Source organism: Cetorhinus maximus, chromosome 3 (assembly GCF_964194155.1).
Source record: "Cetorhinus maximus chromosome 3, sCetMax3.hap1.1, whole genome shotgun sequence".
NCBI classification, from domain to species: domain Eukaryota; kingdom Metazoa; phylum Chordata; class Chondrichthyes; order Lamniformes; family Cetorhinidae; genus Cetorhinus; species Cetorhinus maximus.
The window spans coordinates 103,494,936-103,510,790 of NC_135881.1; the positions used below are offsets into that span (position 1 = coordinate 103,494,936).

The following is a 15,855-nucleotide window of genomic DNA, read 5'->3' on the forward strand; positions in this document are numbered from 1 at the left end:
ACGTAGTTATACCATTACTCACATCGGTAAAATGATTTAAACAATCAGGCAGCAGAAAAAATACATCTTGACATTTCTGCCCCATTTAATATTTTAATTCAATTCGTCACACTGAGGGAAGACTCGTTCACCTTCGAATTCCTGGAGGGCTATTTTTGGATTAGTGAAGTACCTGCACTGTATCGACCCCGTGGTGCAGGGTATAAATTGCAAGGAATTCAATGGGACTTTCATTCAGACTCCCGCTTTGAGATTTGGATCTGAGACTGCACCTGGCCGTTCTTTTCAGTCTCCTGTCAGACAGAGCAAAAGCTGCCAGTAGAGTCAACAAAGGAGCGAGCGAGCTCGGGAATTTCCGGGCTCGGGCGGAAAAACACGAATTGGACTGGGACCAGATAGCGGGCATACTCCTCCGGCACACCACTTCAGCACTCGACTCCGCTGCACACGGTCTTCCGCAGCTCCAGCTCTCCACAGCCGGAGTCAGCGCGGTCACCAACCCTTCCCGCTCCCAAGATGAGAACTCTCTGGCTGCTCGCACTGACTGTCAGCTGCCTGGTGTTGACAGAGATCTTTTGCGAAGAGGTTTCTCCAAATGAAGTCGTGTCTCTATGGGCCGTTAGCGACCACAGCCAGGTAATGTTCCAAGTCATTATTTACAGAAAAGCGATATAAGCACTCAAGTTTTTCTAGTTTGCGTGTCTCACCATGTCAAATCGTTTAAGGGTTATGGGTTGATAGCGATTACCTGTAGCACTAACTCATAGTACTTCTTGGATTCACATGGAATAGATGGCTCACTCTGGCCAAATCTCCTTATAGTAACACTTATTCATTGCTGTGGTAAATCAGTAGGGATCTGTCCGTGGTGTATGTGTAAGTGGATGGTGAATTTGATAAGATAACTAATGAATGCGAGTTTCTAGCTGAACACCTTAGTGTGGATAGTCAGGTGTGGATACAATTAAATATACACAGTCACATTTACTTATACGTAAATCTGATGGGATCAAATTATTTTGTGCGCGAAAAGCAATAATTGGCATATTCTCAGTTCTCGCAGTGCAACAAGACTTGTCCAGTTACACGCTCAGATAGGTACCAGGAAGTTTTTAACCTTGTGGATAAGGCTGATGCTTCCTGACGTACCACTCGGTAGGATGCCAACATGAAAAGAAGACAAAATGAATGCTGGAAAAGAGAGAAAGAGAGAGAGAGAGAGAAACGACACGATAGACGCAATTTCCCGTTAAAACGCACGCGGAGTAGTTGGATAGGTGAATCCTGTCCCATTTTAGAGGAATGGTTTGTGATTCTGGGACAGTACCGCCTATGTTCACTTGACTGCATCACGAATTGCGGAGTATCTAGGTTCGAAAGTTTTAGAACACTATATTACTCACGTAGTTAGATACATGGTGCAACTTTAGAAACGGGTTGCTATGGCATTACAATCCATTCCAATCGGCAAGAATATGACAGCTACAGGAACATAAGGAACACATTCATTTCAGTGAGAATCTATCCCTACTGGTTCAGCCAGCGGGGGTGAATTTAGTAAGATTTCTCTATAATTGTGAATTTCTAGCTGGATATTTGGGTGTGGGTATAGATTGCAATTAAATGTATACAGTCAAATTCAATTACATGCAAACCTGATGGAATCAAATTGCTGTTTGCGTGAAAGGAAATCATCGGTAAGCCCTAGTTTGTCCTCAAGACTTGTGCGCTATGATGATGATAGATTGCATCTTTCATCTCAAGCTACCTCCTTGGTTCTATGCATTTCGAGCCTGTAATTATGGATTCCAGAATATTCAATTGTGGTTCATTATCCAGCAACAACTGTTTGTGAGCATCGCTATTTAGTCATTTTAAATGGCATTTGTAAAATTACAGTGCTTGAATAAATTGTGTCAGTGCAACATGGTGGCAATATGGAGCACGAGCATTTCCAGACCCTTTCTGATCAAATAAATGTGATGACATGCATTTAGTTAGAGCTTCGATAAGTGAGGTTCCGAGGGGTAGCTGCGCTGTACGATAACTAAGATAAAGGACTGTACTCTAAATAAACTCGCACTATAATTAATATCCACTTCAGCAGTGATACGCCGAGTTTACTAAACCTGTTGTCCGAAGAAAAAGCACCAGAAAGTGAGCAGAGCAAAGACCAGTCAGAACGGATTGGCGGGCGACTAACCAGCAGCCCAGCATTATCTCCCAACACATGGGAACTGCAACATCAATCTAATTTACACATATAATCAGCCCGCACAGTCTCGGCCAGGATTCTTGCGATTTTTAGAAAAGTTCGTCTTTTGCGATTTTTAGAAAAGTAATGTAATTAAAATACAATCGGTCTTTTAAAGAAATGGTCTTCCGAGATACCACATTAAAAGTGACAGACTGGAACATAGAGCAACATTATTGAAGGTGGGTTTAAAATAATGCCTGATGTTCTTTCCTGCCTTGATCTGTTTTCAGGACAAACGACTGCAACCGGATTCCGTTCGGGAGCTCCTGAAGCGCGTGGCCAGGAAACCTCGGCCCGAGCAGTTCTTTGGCTTAATGGGGAGGCGATCATTCGGTAAAGTGTATTTTTGTTTGCAGCATTGATAACTAAACTAGGTTGTCCTTGGAGCATTCCCAATTTTATTCATCTGGCGACTCCGCCAGCAATAGTGTAGCTGCCCATCCGCACTACCGCATTCTCCTTAATGTCAAACTACAAAACTTCTTGGGAAGCACCTACAAAAAAATCAAATCGCATAAACTGACACGTAATGGAAATGAGTCCAGTGTATTTCTAAAATCAGGAGGTGTTTGAAATACACAGCAGAGCGATCACATAAAAGCAAAAAGGTTCGCGTTTTAAAGCGGAGACTGGGCGTGGTTAAATCTTAGATTTCCAGTATTTCTGTTCTTTTTACTATTTACCTGCATTTTATTTTATATTTGAGATTTTTCTTTACAAACTCAATGTTTTAAATATCTGCGATTATAGTTGTGATTATTTTCCTCCAGTTCTAAATGCTACATCTGGTGTTATAAACCGCAGTTTACATGTTATAATCTGGATTTTATTTTACAGATTATCTCAATTGTTATCCAATGTGGTTGTGTACTATTAGTAATACTGATCCAAATGGTTTCCACTAGATGTGGATACACAATAGATGTAGGAAACAAAGCCAATCAGACCATTCAACCACATATATTCACGAAAGAGGACATCTTTCAGGGCTGTGGTTGCTGTTCCAGCCAAATATTTCCACAATTGAGGAATCCGTAAAAGCTGCGCAGTTCATTAGGGTTGTAAAAAGACAATGCATTTAGGAAGAAAACAGATTATCCTTCCTTTCTATTGCGTTTCCCCATGGATGCAGATACAGTTGTTAATGTAACTATCGGAAGGGACAACTCCGGGGCAGAGTTGACACCCGGTGATGTTCTACCTGGATGCTGTCAAGGGATCAACAGTAGCATGTTTTGTATCGTAATGAGAATAGAATTTCTTCTGAGGTATACATAATAAACCATAACGCATCAATCAATCATTAAACGCAATATATTTATGTGTATGATCAATGACTTTGAAAATAATATATGGCATTTTTTATTTATTCTTTCATGGGATATGAGTGTGGCTGGCAAGGCCAGCATCTGTTGCTCATCCCTATTGCTCATCACATTGTTTAGCAAAGCTTTTGCTAATTATAATGGGTATGTTATAGAAAAAGTCAGACACATGCCTAAAGTATCACAGAGTTAGTTATTTTGGACCATTTCTGCACAATAACTAAACTTAAATCAACATAATCAGGGGTCAGATAAGGAATTGGTTGGGCACTTTTTGAGTTCAGGATGGTGTGTTGCATAGGGACAAAGGCAGAACACAAAATAACATTTTTAGAAATAAGCTTAGTGGTGTTTAATAATTTCCTACTTGTTTAACTAGAACCTATGTGTAAAGCAGTGCAAAAGTGTAAATTACTTTACTGTCACAATGTGTCTTTACAAATAGTGTTTAGGGACACTATTTAATCATAATAGAATAGAAATAAAATAATTGAAATGATCCTATAGAAGACCTGATGGTCCATCATGTGGTGCTAACTTAACTGGAGTTATATATTAAAATTCAATTTCTATATCCTTTCCCTCCATGCTTTATAATCTCCCTTTTCCGATAATCATCCAATATCCTTTTAAATTATATTATGATCTCTATCTCAATAGCCACGTATTTTAAAACATTCCATGTTCTAATAGCATATGCACAAAAAAAAGCCTTCTAACTTCCTACTTCATTCTTTAACAACCCCCCTGAATTTATGCACCCTTGTTTCTGACTTGCAAATTATGGTAAATAATCTTTCACCAGTTACCTTGTTATACTTGTTAAAACTTGTTATAATTTTAAAACTCTGCAATGGACTCCTCCTCATTATATTTTGTTCTACTAACAAAGGCCTACATTTTCCAAACCTTTCTTCACAAGCTGAACCTCTGATTCCTGGTATTATTGTAGTGAATCCTTTCCATGATTCTAATATCCTTTCTACAATGTTGTTTGCTGAACTGCATGTCGCACTCAAACTGTGACTTGCACAAATCTATCATCCACTCTTCAATTTTTTATTCAATGCCCTATAATCTAAACTCATCTGTCTTTTCAAGATCTTTCTATCTTCATTTTTATCTTTAAAATATGTGTACCTATGACCCAGATCTGCCAATTCTTCATTCTCAGTATGAATCTCACAAGTTAGTGTAAATTGTAAGTAATTTGCTGTCATCAGCAAACTTCAGTAGTGTTCCCCTTATGTCTATGTTCAAATCATCAATATAACTGGAAAACAAAGGCAACTTTGATACAGATCCTTGGATAACACACCTGATCACACCACATCGATCCAGAAAAGCATCAGTTTCCCTGTACTCTGCTTTCTCTGCCTAAGCCATCTCCCTATCCACATGGATACATTCCTCTTAATTTTTGCAATAAATCTATGACATGGCATCTTGTGAAATTGTTTCTGAAAATCAACATATACACCCTCTGTCACATTCTCTTTATCTATGTATTCAATGATTTCCTAAAAAAATTCAAATAAATTAACCAAAGCATGACTTTTCCTATACAAATCCGTACTGATTTGCCTTGATTAGTTCCTATGCTTTTAAGTTTAGTAGAGAATTAAAGATTTGATTGGTTGAAAAAGTGAGCATTAGTGTTCAGTAAGAGGACAATTAAACTATTGTAGCTGGGCTCAGAAAAATACTGGATCTAAGTTATAGTGCTGGCTGTTTGTGCCACTCTATCCATTGGTAAAGGACCTATTTTCAATGTGTGCTTAAATTGTAACATGAGGATAGAGCTGGCAAGACCATTCATTCTTTACTAACACTACAAGTATTCAAACTTAAATTCAGAAAATTCTTCGAACATTCATTGAATGGTCAATTTTTTCTTAGACTGAACTTTGCACGGAAACTTTGCAGATGGTGCAACCTCCAGGCATGTGAGCTTACTCCTGGAAATTGCCTCATGTCAAATGGCTTTATTGCAGTTTAGTGTCAAGTCTTCAACCCAATTCTTGAGCTATACTAACACTTTTGAGTGAATGCATGTCCAAAATCACCATGGATGCCAAGGTGATCTAGAAAGGTAGTCCTCCAGTTGACCACAGCAATATCACACAGAGGTCCAATGGATGCATTCTTGAGAAATTTTTAAATCATTTTAAAATGATTTACAAATTGTTATATGTATTAAATATTGCACTGTATTTTACATTAAAGAAGCTACTTCATGATGTTTTAAACACAATGTGCAGTTCCCTACTCCCTTCCAATTTCTGCATAAATGTAATGTAATTTTAACTCTGGTGATTCAGCTATAATTGATTACTAACAAAAAGCGCACAGTTTGAAGGCCATTATCAATTTTTGGTTGAGTAAATAAAGCTATACATGTATACATGAGATCTGGTTTGATATAAAGAGCCCAATATTTAGTAAAATGTACTAAAACATAAGGAATTGAGCATGTACACCATGTATCTGTGAATGTCAATGTTTCATGTATCTTTTATAAGTACTCTGAGGTTTGTATAAATATATCTGCTAACCCATGTTCTAATAATTGAATGATTCAGCATTTCCTCAACTTGATAAAATACATAAATGGTATTTATAGTTAAAGATATGTTATATTTCTGTTAGGAGGAATTAAGATTATTTTGATCCATCCCCCTCAGTAGCATTGATTCATGCTAGGATACAGATTCTTCCATGCCACCATTTATTATCTGAGTCTGAATACTGTGGGTTAACAGGCTATTTTCCAGAATGGGACATCACAGCATGCATTCCATTCTAGCAGATCACACTGAATACAAATTGAACCATAAATTCCAACTGGGTTTTCCCTTTCCTAGCTGATGGACATTAAGTTATTTATAATTCTCCAATTTTGCCCAAAGCTAAGATTAATTAGCTCAGTGTAAATCAAGATTAAGCTGTGGACCTTCCTGGATGGCCACCATTTGGGAAGTGTCTCAATTAAATACGGGCATTCTGTCCAGAAATATTGCTTGTTTATCAGGAACTTAATGCATTTCTAGTGATGGTTAAAGCTGTTGGATATTTAAGTTGAACATTTAAGTTAAACATTTAAAAAAAGTGCTAAATGCTTGTATTTATACAGCTTTCACTTGTGTGTCTTCATATTACTTGAAATTCAATGACCCAAATTTTGCCATAATAATGATTGTAAGGCTATAAGCACTTGCTGTTATTAGAGGGTAAATCTGACAGCAATGTATGCCATCCAAATTTACACAGCAAAACATAGAAATTCTGGAATTATTGTCAGAAGTAGCCTGCTCCTCCACAGCTGCACTGTTGTGGTCCTCATTGATAGACTCAGCACTGAAATCACTGTAACAGCGTGAACTTGGGCTACTTACCCACTAGTCCCACAATAAAAACAGCTGAAAAAATTAGGCTTACTGCATTCAAGAACAACTGAGTTTCTTAACAGTGCAATCAGTGATAATTAGTGCTGAACAACCTCTTTTGCCCTGAAATTTCTTTTTACAAATGGGAAATCTCATTCTCTTGAAACAAAATTAACTTTAGAGATTTACAGAAATAATAATTTAGTTTTTCTGTTTTCTCTTTCTCATTCTTCCTTAATCACATCTCCCTGTTTCAATCTTTATTTTGCTTTTGGTATATTTTTTAAATACAATTTATGTTTCATTTTTTAACTTCCTGATTTAGTCTCTGTGTGCCTCAGTGAGAATGCTTCAATTTGATTGGGCTGATGAGGTTTGCCGTTGCTTGTCCTGTTCATTGATACCACAGGTTCCTTCTAACAGGTGCCTGAATCAGGTGCCAGATTAGTAGAAACATCCACTGACAAACCTACAAAAGTCTCCGTGTATCTATATGCGAAATGAACAGCAAAGGCCATTCCTTTGCCACTGAGAGCAAAATCTGGGCAATTAAAATGTAAAAAATACATGAAAGTTGCAGGTGCTATTGCTGAAATACAAAATGGAAATACAAGATTTCAAACCAATAATCACTGATATTTTATTAATTTGAATACTATCCCTGTATAGTTTCTTGTTGCATTTAGGTTTCTAATTGCCAGATTAACCATACTCAAATTTTGTTTGATTTTTTCCACAGAGAAGTTAGGTCAACATGAATGAAAATCATTGAAGTTATTAAATTTGGCCTATGGAGAAATGCTTCCTAGCTGGAGTGTGAAATAATGAAAGAAAGTTTATATTACATTTGTTAAACTTTGATCTCCAAATTCTCAATAATACATGGAGATCTTTGTTAATTAATTTTTCAGTTAAGAGGAAGCATAGATAGATTAATTCCAGGATAATGAATATAATTGGTGGCATACACAGCAACATTGAAAGATAATAATGAGTAAGGCCCACTTGAAACCATTCATACATAATTTAAAACCATTAATCAGAGATTAAACAGATCCGGCTATCTTCCTTTGGAGATATAAAGGTAGCAATTGCCCTTCAAAAGAGTGAGCAACTCAAATTGAGACAAATGTTTCTTACTTCCGGAAAGTTTGTTGGAAAAATAATGTTTTTGTTATTTTTCCTTCTTTTTCAGAAAACAAGCCACTGACTCGCAAAAGTAAGTTTTAAAAAGTTAATGGCTAGCAACTGAGAAAAAGCAAAACATAAACCTGCAAAAAATATATATTGATTTAATTGTAATTTATTGGGTTGAATTCAGCATTGAAGTCTCATATTTCTTATATTTATTGCATAAGCAATTTCAACAATACTTCATAAAGACTTTCAACTGTGATACCATGTACTTGTTTTTCAAAAAGGTCTGTGCAGAATTAAAATAACCCATGGAACAGAATGCTAAAGGCAGCATTTATGAAAATTGTACGATCAAATTTGGCTGAGATAAGGATTAATTAATAAAGCACCATTCAACTTTGTTGTCAGACTTAATTCTATTTAGCTAACACTTTGCAGGTTGTCCAAATATAATACTCATAAAATTGGGGACATCTACAAACCTTTTGGCTTCTAATTGCTTGAATTGCTGGTTTCAGTAGACACATTACTTGCAATTGCTGTAGTCCTAAAAACAAATCATGTTAAAAATCTAGAGACGCTTGAGGACTTATATCAGAAGTTGTCCTGTGGTATTTGGAAACACATCTCATATATATTAGCACATATAATGGAGCTTTCAACAATCCTTTTCCACCATGATCTTACAGATTTACACATTAATGTTCCTAGATGGTAGATCAACTCTCTTCTCTCCTTAGCATAATTACCATTTCCACAAGCTCATAATTGGCAAAACAGTTCTTTATTTCACTCTTATGAAGGTGGGGAGTACTTTTGGTATAATACACCATCTCAGTGAGACTAATATAAAGTTTTGTTCTATTTAGATTTGCAATAACTGGATTCCACTAGTTCTACTAGTTACACAACAGACCTTATACTTTCCAGTGGAATAAACTGCTGTATTCAGTTTGGTCTTTAGTTAAAATCTACATTGGCATCAAGCCCAACTGTATATATTCATGATTGTTTTCATTTCAAGCTTACCTTAGTGTTACAAAGTCTAACATTTCAACAAATTATTATATTATTGTTTTAATCAACAATTTTTTTTATTTTTGAATATCAGTTTCTTTAGAAGTATTAGATGATCCACTTAATTCACTAAGCTGTCCAATCTTTGCTAATTGTCAGCATATTTTCAGTTCTCTGCTGTAAATTGCCAGAGCCATTCAAATTTAATTTAGAGTCCTTAAAAGTTTTAATTGACAACACAGGATTTTTTATAATAGAAAATAAATTTCTCACTGGCATGGTTATCTGTACTTTTTCATGAATATGGAACATTTAAAGTTCACACCTATTACAGCAATAAATAAGTCTTTTTTGTGAATGTTGAATTGCCAGCAGCATACTTTCCCTGGGGTGGCAGTGTGCTAATAGTATTAATTTTAGGAACATATGACAAGACAGACGGAGAAAAGTCAGAAGGTTCATCAAGCCTGTCCCAAATAGTCATGACACAATTAGGCATCATGATTTCCAGCATAGCCTCCCAATTATAAATATTTAATCTTCTGGAGAAAGCAAAAGAAAAGATTAAAACAAATATTGGACTATTTTAAGGCAAAATCAGGAATATCCTGCTTTGGCCCCTGAAGGGGATCAGAACAAGTTCCTGGAGATCAATCACCATGAGGTACCTACCCAATGTCTCACACGTAATTTTTATGCAGCGATATTAGCCACAGCAAGGAACTCGTTCATCTCCCATTTGGATTGTTATAGCAAATCTGTACTTGTTGGCACAAGCTGGTAATTTGTTCTTAGTGTCAACATTCCTCTGCATAAAGAAAAACTTCCTGACATCTAACCTAGTTCTGTGTTTAATAGCTTATTATGCATGATAGTTTGTTTTCCCTAAATGACTTAGTTAAAATAGTCTGCCTACACAGATGCAGTCTGGTCCCTTTGTCATTTCAAAAACCTTAATCAATTCTCTCCAAAGCCTACATTTTTTTCTCAACTAAACAAACTCGGTTTTCCAAGCTTACCATGATTTATTTCCCAAAAAGATACTTTATTCATAAAATTTGTAAAAGCAAATTACAGAACATTTTGAATTGAAAATTACAGAAAGTGCAATAAAATTCATCTTTTCTCCATACAGCATGTTCCACTCTGAGGTGCCTCAATACAATTGCAGTACGCTTGATATTTACAATATACATTCCATGTTTGGTTTACAGCCTTAGGGCAAAGCATTTCAAACTGAAATGACAGAAAATGCAATAGAATTAACTTCTCTAAATAGCCCCTCAGTGTACAATGGCCGTAAACAGTGGCTTTTCCTCATTGCGCCTTTGTTGCGGCTGCTCCAAGCTTCAGTGTTCCCTCATCATATAATCCTGGACCTTGGAATATGCCAGTCTGCAACGCCCAGTCAAGGATAACTCTTTGCACTGGAAGACCAGCAAGCTTTGGGTCTTTCATGGTTGATGGTCCTCCAGCCGCTGTTGATGCTTATCTCTGTGTAAGTCCCTGGGAACAGCCCGTAGATCAGAGTCCTACATCACGCAGTTGCTTGGGATGAACCTCATCAAAAACCACTGTATCTCTCTCCTGACCTACTTTGTAATTCACATTCCAGAAAGAGGTGGACAATAGTCTCTTTCCCACCATAGCCACCTTGAGGACAATGTGCCAAGGGGGTGAGACTCCAGGCATGTAGGAAGGATCTGACAGGGAAGGCCTTCCTCATCTACAACCTATCATGATGACTAAGGGCTTTTAACTAGAGATAATTCTAATAGCCTTCTTTTGGACATTTTGTAAGGGCCTCTGTAACTTTCACAACATTATTGTAACATTAAAAGCTTGTGTTCTGATTATTTACATTTATTCTGAAGTGTTATGTATCATTTCTGGCTTAAAACAAGCTTGAATATAAACTTTCTATATTGTGTGCATGTGTGCATAGGGAGGCAGAGACAGGAAGGTATATCAAGGTATAAAGCTGAGAGGTAAATGATATGGTATAACTTCAGTACACTTGGTTCAAATTCATTACTATAAAAGGAGCATGTGTGGTAATGTAGTCAGAGGTCAGCATTTAAAAACTCAAAAATTAAGCTATTTATGAGTATATAAATTAAAGTGGATATTGGATATAATTTAAAATGCCAAGGAGAACAAATGGTAAATGTTAGAAAAGTTATTGCCACTAATGATGCGATGCAGGAATTACAATCAAAATAAAATCATAACACTCAATTCTATTTCTATGTGATTTAGTATTTGATATTCACTCAAGTGAATTATTATTTCAATTTCACACTCAATAATTATTTGTCTAGGCAAGGAAAATAAAACATACCGTCACTAAAAAATTGCATGTTTTTTGATAAATACATGGTAAGATCAATAATATAATTGGTTGGTAATTTTTTCGGCACTTTTTTATTTTATAGGACATAAGTTAGAGAATTTTGTTGGACTCATGGGAAAACGGTCTTCAGCTGCTGGTGAGTGAAAGCTGACAAAAGTAAATAGATCTATTTACTATGTTGGATAATTTCCTATAGAATACACTTCCACTATTTTTGATCTGATCACTCACGTGTATTTTTCTCTCTACAGATTCCCCTTCTGAGTGGAAGACAGTACAAGCGTTTGTCCAAAGACGTTAATAAAATATTTAAAAATTGTATTGAATGATTGCCATTTATTTTAATTTGCTAGCAGAAGTGTTTATAATATTGTATCCCTCACTGGTTTGAGTTAATTGTTAAAATAAATAGTTGTTATGCTTCCCCCCAATAGAAGTTATTCTATGTTATTGCCGTATTTACAAATATTCAAAGTGCAGTGAACATTGAGGCAGTGCCGCATATTATTCAAAAGTGTAATAAACAGATTTTGATAACACTCAACTGTGTCAGTTGTAAATGGGGAAATAAATGGTCTCATAATTGATGTACTATAATTTTGTACGCTCTGTAATAAAATAGTTATTCATAATCTGATGTTCAAAGGTATGAGCAGAGGAAATCACAGTTAATATGAAGTGAGTGGTACAAAAACAAAAAACTGTTTTATGCTTCAGTACATATCATTACAATTTGTATTTTAATGTGCCTCATTGTTTCATAAATAATAAATGTATTGTAATTAATGCAACAAAATATATTGGTATTATTACAGCACCTTTCTAATAATGTTTGGCAGCATGTATAACCAATGGGTCAAGAAGGAATTTCTCTACATTGTGCTGACTAGTACAGTGAGAAAATCTTCAACCTATGAAGAACTGGACCTATGTTATAACACAGGAAATGGAATTTATTGGTTAAACAACTACGGAACTATCACGGTTTTTTAACCATCAGATTAACTTTCCACTATTTCATCTGATTATTTTCATTTTCTCTACATCAAAAAGGGCCCAGGCTCAACAATCAATCAATCAAACAATAAAACCAAAACACTCGGTGAAGCAATGATATATTCATAGTTATCGCATTTATTTCACACTTTGTCTATTTAATATAGCTAATTAAAACAACAGCCAATGCCTATATTACCACTTTAAAAATTCCCAAGGTGTTTTATAAGGGGTCATAATATAAAAGGATGCTGAGCAAGGAAGGAAGATATTAGGAGTAGTTTATAGGCCCCTTAACAGTAGCTGCACTTTAGGACAGAGTATATATTTAGAAATAATGGGGGCTTGTAAGAAAGATCTTGCAATAGTCATGGATGATTTTAATCTTCATATAGATTAGATGAAACAAATTGGCAAAGGTAGCCTGGAAGATAAGTTCATAGAGTATATTCACAACAAATTTTTAGAGTAGTACATTCTAGAGCAGGCTATATTAGACATGGTAATGTGCAATGAAACAGGATTAGTTAATAAACTCATAGTAAAGGAGCCTCTATGCAACAGCGATGATAACCATAATAGAATTTCACACTCAGTTTGAGGGTGAGAAGTGTGGGTCTAAGAGTGGTGTCTTAAACTTAATAAAGGCAATTACAAGGGTATGGAAGACAAAGTTGGCTGAAGTGAACTGGGTAAGTAGGTAAAAAGATAGGACAGCAGAGGAGCAGTGGCAAATCTTTAAGGAGATACTTCATAACTCTCAACAAAGATATATTCCATTAAGAAAGAAAGACCCTATGAGAAGGATGCCATCCATGACTAACTAAAATTAAGGATAGTATCAATTTGAAAGAAAAAGCGTACAATACTGCAAAAATTAGTGGTAGGTCAAAAGATTGGACAGACTTTAGAAACCCAGCAAAAAATTACAAAAAATAATGAGGAGGAAGAAATTAGAGTATGAGAGAAAGCTAGCTAGAAATATAAAAACAGGTAGTAAGAGCTTCTACAAGTATTTAAAAGAGAAAAGAGTAACTGTAGTGAGTGTAGACAAATTAAAGGGAGAAACTAGGGAATTAATAATGGGAAACAAGGAAATGGCTGAAGTGCTGAACAGGTATTTTAGGCATGTCCTCAATATAGAAAGTAAAAAACATCCCAAGCGTAGTTGTAAATCATGAGGTAAAATGAAGGGAGGGACTTAAATTGATTGCAATCACTTTGGAAAAGATACTGGGAAAACTATTAGAACTAAAAGCTGACAAGTCCCCTGGACCTAATGACCTGCATCCTAGGGCCATTAAAAAAGTGGCTGCAGAGATAGTAGGTGCATTAGTTGCGATCTTCCAAACATCCCTAGATTCTGGAAAGGTCCCAGCAGATTGGAAAATCATAAATGTAACACCATTATTCAAGAAAGGAAGGAGACGGAAAGTAGGAAACTATAGGGCAGTTACCTTAACATCTGCTATATGGAAAATGCTAGAAAATGCCATTCTTAAGGAGGTACTAGCAGGACATTTAAAAAAAATCATAATACAATCAGGCAGAGTCAACAAGGTTTTGTGAAGGGGAAATCATGTTTGACTAATTTATTAGTGTTCTTTGAGGAAGTAACAAGCGAGGTGGATGAAGGGGAACCTGTACCAATTTTCAGGTTGGTAAGCTGTAACTAGCAGAATGTCTGGGAAAACCATTAGAACAAGGGTTCCACAGGGATCAGTGCTGGGGCCTCAACTAATTACAATCTATATCAATGACTTGGATGAAGGGATTGAGTGTATGGTGGCTAAATTTGCTGATGATGCAAAGGTTGGGAGGAAAGTAAGATGTCAAAAACACATAGACACTCTACAAAGGAATTTAGATAGGTCAAGTGAGTGGCCAAAAAATTGGCAGATGGAGTATATTGTGGGAAAATGTGAACTTGTCCAATTTGGAATAAAAATGCAGTATATTATTTAAATAGAGAGAGACTGCAGAACTCATGATACACAGGGATATGGGTGTCCCAGTACATGAATCACAAAAAGTTAGTATGCAGGTGCAGTAAGTAATTACGAAGGGAAATAGAATATTGGTATCTATTGTAAAGGGAATCAAGTATAAAAGTAGGGCAGTGTTTTTGCAGCTGTACAGGGCCTTGGTGAGACTGCATCTGCAGTACTGTGTATAGTTGTGGTCTCCTTACTTAAAAAAGTAAGAAGTAGTTGAGAGGATGCTCACTCAACTGATTTCTGGGATGAGGGGGTTAGTTCATGAGGAAAGGTTGAACAGGTTGGGCCTATGTCCATAGGAGTTTAGAGGAATGAGAGGTGATCTTATTGAAACATAAAAGATCCTGAGGGGACTTTGCAGGAAGGATGCTTAGAGGAGGTTTTTCCTTGTGGGTTGATGGAACTGAGTTCAAAAATTAGGCAATTCCTGTTACACTCCTAACACCAAAGTTCAAATCATTCAAGCATTTGGAACAACAGTAGACCCTGTGCTGACACTGGCTTACACCATTGACAAAGCTTCTCCAATACATACAATATATCTCACCTCTTAGTGCTTTATTTCCTGAAGTTTCCTGCATACTACCAGCCTACAATATATGTCACCAAGATGAATGTCACCTTAATCCTCATGTGCCTCATCAGTGCAGATCCAACAACCTCACAATCTCCTGGCAACGAAGTAGCAACAAATGGAAGTAAGAGGTTAAGGTCAGATGCAAAAAGAATTTTAACCAAGAGTGGCTCAGTAGCACCACTACAGACCGAGCTGGCCAAGTCCTAAAGGACATAGCTGCTAGACTGGATCTGCGGCAGGTGCTGAGGGAACCAACAAGAAGGAAAGCATACTTGACCTCATGCTCACCAACCTGCTTGCCGCAGATGCATCTGTCCATGACAGTATTGGTAGGAGTGACCACTGCGCAGTCATTGTGGAGATGAAGTCCCATCTTCACACTGAGGATACCTCATGTTGTGTGGCACTACCACCGTGCTAAATGGAATAGATTTCAAACAGATCTAGCAACTCAAGACTGGGCAACCATGAGGTGCTGTGGGCCATCAGCAGCAGCAGAATTGTACTCAGCCACAGTATGTAACCTCATGGCATGGCATTTTCCCACTCAACCATTACCATCAGCCCTGGTTCAATGACGAGTGCAGGAGGGCATGCCAGGAGCAGTACCAGGTGTACCTAAAAATGAGGTGTCAACCTAGTGAAGTGACAACACAGGATTATTAGTGTTCCAAACAGCATAAGCAGCAAGTGATGGAATTAAGCGATTCCACAACCACTGGATCAGATGTAGGCTCTGCAGTCCTGCTACATCCTGTCGTGATTGGAGGTGGACAATTAAACATCACACTGGAGGAGGAAGTTCCACAA

At 36.8% G+C, this 15,855-nt stretch overlaps 1 protein-coding gene across 1 annotated transcript; it reads left to right on the plus strand.

Annotated features, from left to right (window-relative positions):
- Positions 1–336: 336 nt before the first annotated feature.
- LOC144672989 (protachykinin-like) lies at positions 337–12,265 on the plus strand. The gene is made up of 5 exons (XM_078534989.1): positions 337–636; positions 2,488–2,590; positions 8,164–8,187; positions 11,558–11,611; positions 11,727–12,265. The coding sequence occupies exons 1-5, from the start codon at positions 517–519 to the stop codon at positions 11,774–11,776; spliced, it is 351 nt and encodes a 116-aa protein (XP_078391115.1). The 5' UTR covers positions 337–516; the 3' UTR covers positions 11,777–12,265.
- The last annotated feature ends 3,590 nt before the right edge of the window (positions 12,266–15,855 follow it).

Bases quoted from the DNA above. Each gene is read 5' to 3' on its own strand.
- LOC144672989 (XM_078534989.1), top strand. From the start codon at position 517: ATGAGAACTCTCTGGCTGCTCGCACTGACTGTCAGCTGCCTGGTGTTG. The intron at 8,188-11,557 runs GTAAGTTTTAAA...TTTATTTTATAG, and splicing joins CAAGCCACTGACTCGCAAAA to GACATAAGTTAGAGAATTTT. The intron at 11,612-11,726 runs GTGAGTGAAAGC...TTCTCTCTACAG, and splicing joins AAAACGGTCTTCAGCTGCTG to ATTCCCCTTCTGAGTGGAAG.